The 11,581-nt window shown below is 43.8% G+C and overlaps 1 protein-coding gene across 2 annotated transcripts in view; it reads left to right on the top strand.

The window, feature by feature from the left end:
• Window positions 1-10,000, top strand: part of mpped2a (metallophosphoesterase domain containing 2a) — a 69,996-nt gene extending 59,996 nt beyond the window's left edge. For both annotated transcript variants that reach the window (XM_086179591.1, XM_086179582.1), the window contains 3 exons: window positions 5,302-5,417; window positions 6,544-6,657; window positions 8,297-10,000. In XM_086179591.1, the coding sequence (XP_086035717.1) occupies window positions 5,302-5,417; window positions 6,544-6,657; window positions 8,297-8,415 (349 nt within the window). In that variant the 3' untranslated portion in view covers window positions 8,416-10,000. The remainder of the gene's footprint in view (window positions 1-5,301; window positions 5,418-6,543; window positions 6,658-8,296) is intronic.
• Window positions 10,001-11,581: the final 1,581 nt, after the last annotated feature.

The raw sequence follows: 11,581 nt of genomic DNA, 5'->3' as shown, positions 1-11,581 counted from the left end.
ACACAACATGTGCTCAACAGGGAGGCAAAGTGAAGCTGATTTTGGTGTTAAAGGCAGCTATTTGTTTAGGTTTTAGGTGAAGAGAAAGAATTAATGTGGTTATTAAAAGAGCATCGCAGATGTAAATACACAGCAGCACACACACACAGAATTGCTGGCGTGAGTGTTTACTGCAAATTGTGTAGTTTCTGTGTCTGTGTCCACTGTTGAAAAGGGCAACAGATGTTTGGGGGTGCTGGGTTTTGAATGATGCACAATGAGAGGTGGCTGAAAGTCTGCTCTCCGCCTCTGTTTAACGGGCTCCTCTGTACATGGCAAATGAGGGTGCGTGTGCGTGTTTTCTCTGTGTGTGTGTGTGTGTGTGTGTGTGTGTGTGTGTGTGTGTGTGTGTGTGTGTGTGTGTGTGTGTGTGTGTGTGTGTGTGTGATAAAAGGGATCAACCTGTGTTTAAGTAGAAAGCATTTCGAGGGCCAACTACTGAATAAACAGCAGGTTTGATGGAAGCGTATGAGAGAGGGCTTGGAAATATGAAACTACAGAGGCTCCCAGTAGAGAGACTTGTAGTTTGAAATCTATCAGAAAGTATCTGGACAAGAAAATGTACACAAGTAGCTGACTGCATATGCTTCTTGTTACAAAATAATTGATGAATGTGAAAGGAACAACATGCAAACATATCAAGTGAGGATTCTAGACATATTTATGTTAAATTAAATTTGCTTTATTTAGCCCCAAATGCACAGTGATGAGGAAAACAAATTCTCCAATCTGCAAGTTCAGATTTGCATAAAATCTGAACAACAACAAATGGAAAAATGAATAAAAATGTTTGTATTTGTCGAAAACATTTGCAGCAGCAACATCAGGAAACTAGTACACCACACACCCTTTCCTCATTTCACTCATCCCTTAATTAATCTGCAGATTATATCCTAGATTCATGGTTTATGAAATGACCGTAAATAGAGTTTGTCACTTCTGTAGACCTGAAACCTGCTTTATAATCATATAAACCATGAAATATAATTATTCACCCTCAAGCCTTTGTTTTATTAGTCATTATGAACAACTGGTGCTTCCTCCACAGTCTGAGCCAGCAGGGGGCAGCATAGTGGGAGTAGGTTGTGCTGTCCAACATGGTAAAAATCCTAATCTATTAATACTACAAGTGCCAATGCCGTTAGCTACATTTACGTAGTATTAGGCCTGTCACAGTAATTGCTGTATAGATATAAAGCCCTCAGTCTTTCAGTTACTGTGTTTACATGCATGTTGGTTCACATCAGTACATCAACCGTTTTTTGTTTTTTTGTGTTTAGTTTTGTGCATTCAGGATGTTCAAGTATTGTTTCTTATTGTCACTATTCTGATGCCACATATACTTAAGAAAAGTTGTGCTCGCTTTGAAAGGGTTTGCTTTATCATATTATTATTAGCAGTAATGGCTCCGGATGTATTACACGTTAACGTGGAACAGACCCCAGTAAATCTCGCTCCATCGTGATTTAAGTAGTACTTCTTTGAAATGAAATTTTTGATGCGCCATGATGAGTCCCACTAATTATGACTCAAATCACAATGGTAATGTCTACCAAAATAATCATGTGGCTTGATTTATGTATTTGTCCAACCGCATGGTGCCCCCCTAAAATGCTCTTAAAATGACAATCATGCAATATCATGACGAGCCTAGCAGCCATGGAGGGAAGTGGCTCGAGTATCCTGGGGTCTGATTTGTTCACGGGTGCAGCGTCAGCGCTGACGCAGGGCTGCTTGGTTTCTATTTGATAACCAGGAGTCGAGCGGAAACTTTACATTTTCCCAGTTAGTGTGTGTTCTGAAAAACTCAGCTGCCAGGCTCCACCCTGCACCTCAGACATGAGGAGGGGGCTCGTAGCGAGCCCAGGTCCTAACTTACGTTACTAAATGGCACAGTCCTGTGTTAGCTGGTTAGCAAGATTATTGCTCCATTAACAATCACTTCATTCGCTCAGTAATCTTTCTGTCAGTAAACTAATAGAAGAATAATGATCACTTTTTTGGTTTCAGTTATAATTCATGTGTGTCCACGTACGCTGACTTTGTTAGAATTATAACATCCCTAAACTAAATTGTGGGTCAGTGACACAAAACTGTCGGAGAAGCCTCGGATCCATTGAGGTGTGAGGAAAGATTAAAACGATCCATGAGTTGTGGGAGGAGCTTCATTAAAAGGTCAAATGAGATGAGTGAAGCTGTTGGGGGGTGTGTGTGAGAGAGAGAGAGAGTGATGGGGGGGTATCATAGCCTGTCTAGGGTCTGAGGAAGAGCGGCTCGGGGGAGCAGAGGGGTTAAGAGCTGTGTCAGGCCCAGAGAGACGCTGTGCTGCCGTCCTAATGATGTCCACCAGCCTAATTGAATATTGACGTTCTGCACACGAGGGCTAAATGGCTTCTGTCTGCTTCACCTCCGCTGCTGCCTGCTTTTTAACCTGTTTCCACCGTTTGATTCTGGGGGAATCATTAAATGTCCCTGTTACCACGGTTACCAGCAGCCTTTTGTCTTTGTGATGCGTGTTTTGTTTTGTTGAGCGTGTTGAAAGGAGCCACTGATGTTTGAGTTAAAGCAGATATTTTTGAGCAAGTTTACTGGTTAGCTGCAGAAGGGTTTTATAGCTTCTCTTCATCTGGATGCAAGTGTGCGACGGTTACATGACGAACGGCCGCTATCCTGCAGGTCCTCTCCTTTTTTTTTTCTTGACGGTTGTCCGTGTTTCCTCCTTTATTTATCTTGCAGTCTTCGACTTCTATTTCAGTGATGGTTTTACTTCACACTGTACCGGCTTGCAGACGCTTCTCCTTTGTTTCCACGGCGACGCACTCCAGATGGCAAGTGTCGAGGCATGACTGGGCTCTGAATATTGTCTGATCACTACACACACTTGGTGCTACATACATTCACAGCAGACTGAGACACCAGCAGTGTACATTTTGTTCTTTTGGATACGCACTCTGCCCGCTACACACACACAGCAGTACAGTATAATAAAACCTGTATCACTGCCACACAGGAAACCATCCCTCCTTTATGTGACTGGGATGTCATTAATCTTAGCAGAGGTTAACAAATGCACTTTCGTGGAAGGTATATTTCACAGGCAGACAGCCCACAATGGGACTATTGTGGCGTCAGCTGCGGCGCCCTGCTCTGCATTCAGTCAGGACCTTTTGGTTGGCTCTGGATCCACGGCTCATGTCGGGGGTTATGTTTCATCTCCCAGATGAATGTATTTATGCGGGAAAAACATGTGAAACATGGAGGAAAATCAACGTCCCGGCTGTTTATTTATTTTTTCTACAAGAAAGCACAATTTATTTTTCTGAATGGGGCGAAAATAAATGTGTTGGGCTATTTTTCAAAGTTGGGTCTTGTTGCTATTAGTCACGAGCGGAGTCAGACAAATGCTCTGCTGGTGCTTTCTGTGTGCAGTCAGCCGAGCAGGCCGGCTCAGCTCAACACTCTCTAACTTCCCTCACACCGCAGCAGCAGCAGCAGCAGCAGCAGCACCTAGTCTTCCCAGTAATCCATTAGACCTCCATTAGCACTGATTTGTGTGATTAGTTCTAATTAATCAGTTCAGTCTGTGGCCTTCACTCCCCCTTGCTCCTCACATTTAATTTTTAACCTCATTTTTCAGCTCTCCGCTGAGCGAGAGGCCGAGGGAGCGAGCAAATCAAAGGGTGAGCTTCTGCCTTTGTGTTCAAGCACTCGATACTGCTCAAGCAGCAGACCCAAACGGGCCGGGCCAGCGCTTCTTTTCTCTCGACACGCTGAATCAATGTTTTTTTTTCTCCCTCTCTCTCTCAGCCGAGGAAATTTAGGAGTTTGGTTTTAAAATAAACCAGGAGGGACGGTGATCTCATGTTTTACAACCTTGTGAGGCTGCTCGTGCTCTGGTTAGTCCCACTCAGTCCTTCTGTGGAACAGCGAGTATTGATTAGCAACGCAGCCTCCATCCCTCACTGTAACAAAACTTATTGATGGCTCTGGAGCCCTGATTTCCCCCTGGTCAAATACTATAACAGGCACCATCACTAAGTGACCGCAGGCGTCTCCAACTGTCCCAAAGAAACCAGGGAATAACTGCAGCAACAGGATCGTTTCACCAGTGACCATCTGAACCTCCTATGGAAATTAAAAGAATGTTTTTCAGCTGCTATTCTGAGGTGTTTGTGCTGATAATCTATCTTCCTTCTCTCTGTTGTCAGCCTTCTCCTGCCATTACTACTATTGTGATAAATGAAGGCTCAATTCATCAACCAGCATCTACTCCACTTCTTTTTCTCCCTTCAGTGTCCCTGCCCCCACTCCAATATCCAACCTCTGCATGCTTCGCTTTATTTCTTCATCTGTTTTCATCCATCCATCCATCCATCCAGCCAGCCCACTCTCTCACTCAGCCACATCGAGGCTGTCTTTGTGTCTGCCGAGAAAGGCTGAGATGCTGCCTGTCACCCCGGAGCCGCAGCCTCCAATCCAGGCTGCCGGAGGTGGCGCGGCTGCTGTCAGTCAATCTGTTACCGGGTTGCGGGGAGGGGGGGCTGACACATGACAGGGCCCCCTACTGTTTAGAAATTCACTCTTTCTTCCCCCTTTTTTCTTTCTTTCTTTTTTTTTTAAATGCCCCTTGCAAGACTCCACACTAAGGCGTCTATTTTTGGCTGGCAGATGAATTAAACCTGAACTGTGAACCTTTCCTCCAGTGGACCAATGCACCACTCTGTCCAGTTCTGGCTATGTTCAAACTATACATGATTAACCATCCCGCGCATTTTCTCTACATTCTCCTGGTGACTCATTTATTATTTGTTGTTTAGTTAAATGTAGCTCTGTTCTGCAGATATAATTAATTTACTTTGCTTTTAAATTAATTGTGTAAAACAAAATAATTAGTATCATTAAAAAAATACTGCATTTATTTAAAAACATACACTATCTCTTTTTAGTTGTGCCGCAAAGTACTTTCAGTGACTAAATCTGACTCACTGAACTGCACAACATTGCAAGTGATCTACTTCTATTAAAGTATATACTGACCTCCTGATTTTTACTCTTTGGTTTTGTTTGGTTTGAAAGAAACTGATGAAATAATTCAGAGAAATTGCCTGCAGCAAAATAGGATCCTAACAAGAGTGTGGTGCTGGAGGAAAGGTGCGATAGAGAGCGAGTGTGTGATAGTGCTTCCTGGTGTCCCTCCGGTTTTTGCTGTAATGATGTTTGAGTTCCTCTGCTGATCAAATGTTGCTCTCTCTGTCTCTGCAGGACTCCGTGGTTTAACGGCTGGGGGTTCAACCTGCCTCGGGGTCAGTCTCTGCTGGATAAATGGAACCTGGTCCCCGAGGGCATCGACATCCTGATGACCCACGGCCCTCCGCTCGGTGAGTCCAATTAACCAATCACAGCTCCCTCGTGCTGTAGCTCATTATTTCCAATCTGCATGGATATATTGGAGGTGTTGTAGCTGTGTGTGTCTGTGTCTGTGTGTGCGTGTGTGGCGTCGAAATCCATCAGAATCAGATTTGACTTTATGGAAGAGAAGAAAAGGCCACTATGACCTGATGAAGTTTTCTCGCTGCTTGTTTGGTTCCCAGTTGTTTGCCGGCTCTTTTCCTGCTCTCCATCTGCTGCTGCTGCCGCTGCTGCTGCTGCTGCTAGTCTAGCTGTCGCCACGGCGCTTTGATTGCATGGAAACTTGATTTTGCAGCAGTGTGACAGACGTTGCAAACAAGGAGAGAGATCATGGCAGAGGAAGGCAGAGTTTGGGGGGGAGGGGTGGTTGTAGGATGGCGCTCCAAAACTGGGGAAACCAAAATGGAAAAAATCAAGACAGAAAAATGATGCTGACACTCGGAAAGCACCGCAGCAGAGGAGTGGGGTTAGACTTATGTTACAACAGCAAGGTAGTGGAAGGACTGTGAGGGTAGAGAAGGAGACCACTGGTGTGAAATATATTAGCACATTTATAAATGTTGTAGGGGAGAAGGAGTTGGTGGAATTTTACCATGGTATATATGCGCATATACACACGCATTTTTTTCTCAAAAAGCTTTGCCACACATTGGAGTTATTTTTATGCCTTGAATGTGTGTTTGAATAAAAACTAACAAGCTGAGCATGACTGGAGAGAGAATCTCCTCCTTACATTTCTCTACATTTTTCAACATTGTGTGAAAAATGACTTCAGAAAACAAATTTTGTTTTTGTCATGTGGGAAAGTTCTGAGCTTCTGTTTTAATTCCAGCTACAGTCAATCATCAAAAGCTGCCCAGTTTATACCTGCAACAAAAGCTGAGTCAGGTTATTGTCTGTGTGCTTTTAAGAGTGTGATAAATACTCTATTTATCACTGGACAATGATGTGGTTATGAAGTGTGTTCATCGTGTGTGAGGTATAAGAATGTTCACATTTGTCTTAACACCCATCAGCGTTGTAACAACATGTCAGGACTTTAGGGGGAGATGAGTACATCAACAGTCGTACATGTGTGTGTTTGTGTGCGTACAGGTTTTCGAGACTGGGTCCCTAAGGAGCTGCAGAGGGTCGGCTGTGTGGAACTGCTCAACACGGTCCAGAAGAGGGTGCGACCCAAACTTCATGCCTTCGGAGGCATACATGAAGGTAGTGTAGAGAGTGAGTAATGACCCTCAGGAGAGCTGGAGCGGGACTGAAGCCACCCCGCTTCCTGACTCAGTCACGCTACGACCGACCACACACTCAGCTGTGAGGGAGGCTCAAGAACCCTGAGCAGATTTGAACCTGTAGAGCTGCAGCTCTCAACCTGAGGGCCCCCTATGGTTGCGTGAAGAAAATGTACATTTAGACTGCAAACACGTTTACACTGTACCTGCGCTCGAAAATGAAAACAGGCTTTTAACTCAGCTAAAGTAACCATGATCCTCATCAAAGAGGAGCATACCAATCAGCTGCCTGTGTGGAGTCGTGTTTATGTGTCTCATACATGTGAGGAGAGTCACCTCCTTGTCCTTATGTGGACATCATTCCTGGGCTTGCAGGGCGATCCCAGAGATGAACGCGGGACCACCAAAACATGTCGTCTCCTGGCCTGTAATCATGTAATCAAATGCAGTAAATGAAAAGTGCAAATAAATATGTGTCCTCTGCACCTCTCAACTCGATGCACACAACACTTCAGACACACGAACACACACACTCAGGCCAGCGTTGTCAGTTTTGGACCTTGTCCATGTAGACAACTATCTGTTAACAGTGAGCATACGGGAGCCTGCTGGAGTCTTCAGGTGATCTGGTCTGGGGAAATACTCAGGGAGGCCGCACGCTACAGGGAGCGCTCTGACAAAGCACCTTTGGGTGACTGTAGATCATTATCCTCTACAAATGAATCATTATAGCACACCCGAATGTAATGATGACACAATACGATGACGTTTACACATGGGTGTAAAGCAAATGTGTGTGTTTATATACTTGTGCCGTGTACACAACTGTGGTGAGCAGCTTGCAGGGTCCTGTTGACCCACATCAGGCTGTTGTGACAGGACACGACGTGATTGGTCAGTACTCATGTTCATTGTGACAGAACTCCTGACAAAAGTCAGTTAGGGAAAAAAGTGGCATGTGGAAATTAATCACACAAAAAAAGCATCTGGCGTGCAAAGACCTTCAGACCTGTAAGAATATACATCGACATGATAACAGGCCGCGTTACCTTAGGAATACCAGAATGTTCTTCTGGCCATCATTGCTTTCCTTTCTTTTAGAGGCCTCAAGTAAACACAGTGACAGTGCAGTCATGTACTCAATCTAAAGCAGAATTAATCACATATGCTGGTGCTAGCAGGAGCGGAGGTCAGGAACTCCGGCCTGATTAGTTTGACTTGATGAGTCGAGTCCGTGGAGACCAGCAGCTCCACGGGACCATTCAGCTGGTGTCCCCCTCAGCACCTGGAAACACAGGGTGAAGGAGCTACGCATCAAGGGATTTTGGTTTGGAGATTTCAGTTTACTGTCCTCAGTAACCTGAATCATCTGTACCCAAATTTTCCAGCAATTTCAAATTAGGTCATTTGTCATGTTTGTATATTACACATCTGCAGGCAGTAAGGCCACCAGAGGACGAGTGTTGTTGGTTCCCATAGTAGCGCTGACATGACCGCGGTCGCAGTAAACAGGTTTGATCAATGAGGGTCATTATGCTGTTACACTCTGTTTAATTTGTGGGAACCAAATAACTGTATTGAGCTCTGATATCTGACGCATGCATGCGTTCTCCCCTCAGGCTACGGCATCATGACGGACGGCTACACAACGTTCATCAACGCCTCGACCTGCACCGTCAGCTTCCAGCCGACCAACCCCCCCATCGTGTTCGACCTGCCCAACCCCGCCAGCTCCTGAGACCAGAGGACAGGGGGATGGGTCTTATAAGCAATTTTTTTTTTCTATAAATATGTCAAGTTAAAAAAAAAAAACAACATCAAAGTGTTTCTTTGCCAATTTTTGGTCTTCTTCTCAAAGCTGTTGTTGAGATTGAGAATATTTGGAGATGTGGGTGGGGAGTGGTGGGCTTAAAGGAGAATATCGGTGTTTTATTTGTTCCAGATTGTGCCATTAATGTTGGTCTCCCTCTCTGAATGTCCTCTGCACATCACCATCTTAACTGCATCCATCAGAGGCGTCAGTGACTCTGTCCTGACATCATCATGCAGGGCAGCGTGCTGCTCCACCAGGCGGGCGAACACGGAGACCAGCGCCACAATAGAACCATGCTGACGTAGAACGAGAACACGGGGGATGATTTGAAAATACGTTCATTTCATAATCCAGATATAAGCTGTTTAGATATTTTTCCTTTTTTGAACCCGAACTATTTAATGATCTCTGTAAAACAAGAGGTGAATATATATTTTTGTCCTCTCTGAGCCACCATACCTCAGCACCACCACCGAACGCCGGTATTCTCCTTTGTTTTGTTTTTTAAGGTTTTTTTTTTGTGATTAAACAATCTTGCTCTTGATAAATATTGATCAGATCTGTAAGATAAATAAAGCTTTGTGAATTTGTACAATTTCTTTATGTTTGGTTCGGCCAGACAATGGATGCCATTGTTTTATGTTGTATCATTGGATATTTTGTGTTTAGGTCTTTTTTTGTTTTGTTTTGCTTTCTCGTCAGTTGCTCTTCTCTTATTGGCTGACAGGGACGCTGCCTTAAACTAGCTTTAATGTTCTCAGCTAGAGCCCCACTCTCTGCGAGCTCAGAGAAAAGTCCTTATTTATTACCCATCATCCCCGCAACACCACCACCTAACCAACGCAGGGACGGAGAGCTATCAACTTACAGCCCAACACTTTGTAACATCCCATTCATTTCTGATCTAATTTGGAAAAAAGTATGTATAAAAATATATATATATTATATATTCATGTTGTAAAACATCTGTACTAAAAGTTGTGTTTGATGAGAAAAAAAGAAAATCTGGTGCGTTTTTTTTTTTTGTTGTTGTTGGTTTTTTTTCCTGTGTGCGCCAGTTATGATTGACATGTTTCTTTCTTGCTCCTACTATCTGACGCTCTTTCTTTCATGTTTTTGTATCGACTCTCCCGGTGGGGTACTCCTTCATTTTGGATGAGAGAGGAAAATATTTCAGAGTCACAATCCAACAGGTGCTGTTTACTCCCAACAACACGCCTGCCTAAACATGCTTAAGTTGTCCTTTAAAGTGTAAATCTGATAGTATTTGTGTTTTATTGCTTTTTTTTTTTCTAATTTTGCACTGTGTGTAAATGCAATCTTGCTAGCACAAAAAAAAAAATGTTGCCAATAGTTGTTTCAACTTTGCCGCTGTAAATGCTCTTTTTGTGCTCTGTTCCTCTCTCGCTCTTTCTCTGATTGTATCCCTCTTCATGGAAATGTTAGTTCTCTTTCATTTCATTGTGATATATTTAGCTGCCTTTATATGCAAATAAAATTGCAAGATTTTTACTTATGAAACTCTCTTGGCTGTAAGTGTCATTCTTTTTTTTTCAGTATTTATCCAGCGAGGTGCCAAACATTATTTTCCTTGTTTGTGGGCCAGCCTGGAGGCCTGGAGTTTGGTTGAGGCGTCGCCATTTTGGCTTTTTGAACCGGAGGTTATTGCATGTGACGGACGGTGAAGCTGGAGGGCAGCGGGGGTTCTACTGTAGATGCAGCCTGCCTGGTCACAAGTCAATCAACACATCAGACAAGGTCAATGGAAATGGCAAAATTCAAAAAGCTCCCTCGTGATGTTGAAAGCCTTTTTTTTTTTTGTTTTAAATAAACTTGCTTCATGTGCTTAAGAACGAAACACCACTCGTCAAACTGAAGGTGAACGCTCAGCACCGCCGTTCATCACCTGTCGACAACCTGTTCTTTTCTGTCCGTTACAGTCGAGGTCCACTCCAAACCAGCGATGGAAACACAACGAATGCTCATTTCCTTCTAAAAGTTCACTGGACAAATAAATGGAAGCACTCGTCCTGAAGCTTTCCTCTTCCTTCCTTTCTTCTTATCTGTTTTAGTTCATGGGACCATAATTCACACAGTTCTTAATACTCGTCACCGAGCCCATAACAACGAGTGAGAAAATATTTAACGGAGTTCTTTTTTTGTGAGACTAGATGACGCCTCCTGCTGGTCATTAGAAGTAATGCTGTCAGTTGGCACGACTGTTGGGACGCTCTGTCCATTCCCTATACAGTCCATCGGAGCCACACTGAGCTGTCGGCTTGATTTGGGGAACGACTTATTTTTTTTTAATTTTTATGGTAACTGAATGTCAGCGATTCTGTTTAAATTGTAGGACGTGTTTGGCGTCTGTCCCACATCCTATATGGCTGACCTGTATGGAACTAGAGTTGGATTTCAGTCCCTCATGTGTTGTTTGTGTCTGGTAGGAGCAGGAGCGTAGCACCAGCACTGCTGAAAACACAACAGAGTCAGGAAACCTACAGAAGTCACAAGGAAAATGTGTGTGTGTGTGTGTGTGTGTGTGTGTGTGTGTGTGTGTGTGCAACTTCATGTCTAAAAAGCATTGTCTCCTTTGCCTTCTGACTGAAAACAACACGAGCATGTAAGTATAACTTAAATACAGCTTCACGTTGCAACCTCCCTCCGAGAACCATTGGTATTCACACTGCGTATCCAAGTAATTATTTGTACTGTGATATCTCAGTGTGCAGGTATTCTGCTTTCACTGATATCAATTAAAAAGCATTACAGGTTCTAGATTTGTGGACTAAACTGGTGTGGTTTACACTTGACACTCTGCTGGAGAGGATTCAAATACGGCCTATTTCTCTTTCTCTCATACCTCTGAATAATCCCAGTGTTGCGGATCTGCATCGTTTCTCATCAGTTTCATCAGGTTTCATTCCTTTTCACCCCTCGCCAGCATAGATCCCTTGTAGGCCAGAAATAAAATGGGCTTGAGTTGTAGGGCACCTTTGCCAGGCTTTCCCACCAACCCCCTTCTGTCATCACCACAACATCAAAGCAGCCCAACCAATTAACTATTCCCCGAAACAAGAACGGCGAAGCA

This window comes from Aulostomus chinensis, chromosome 2, assembly GCF_037954235.1.
Source record: "Aulostomus chinensis isolate RoL2024-O1b breed Wild chromosome 2, RoL_Achi_v1.0, whole genome shotgun sequence".
NCBI lineage: Eukaryota > Metazoa > Chordata > Actinopteri > Syngnathiformes > Aulostomidae > Aulostomus > Aulostomus chinensis.
This window is presented reverse-complemented; position numbering and strand designations above follow the sequence as displayed.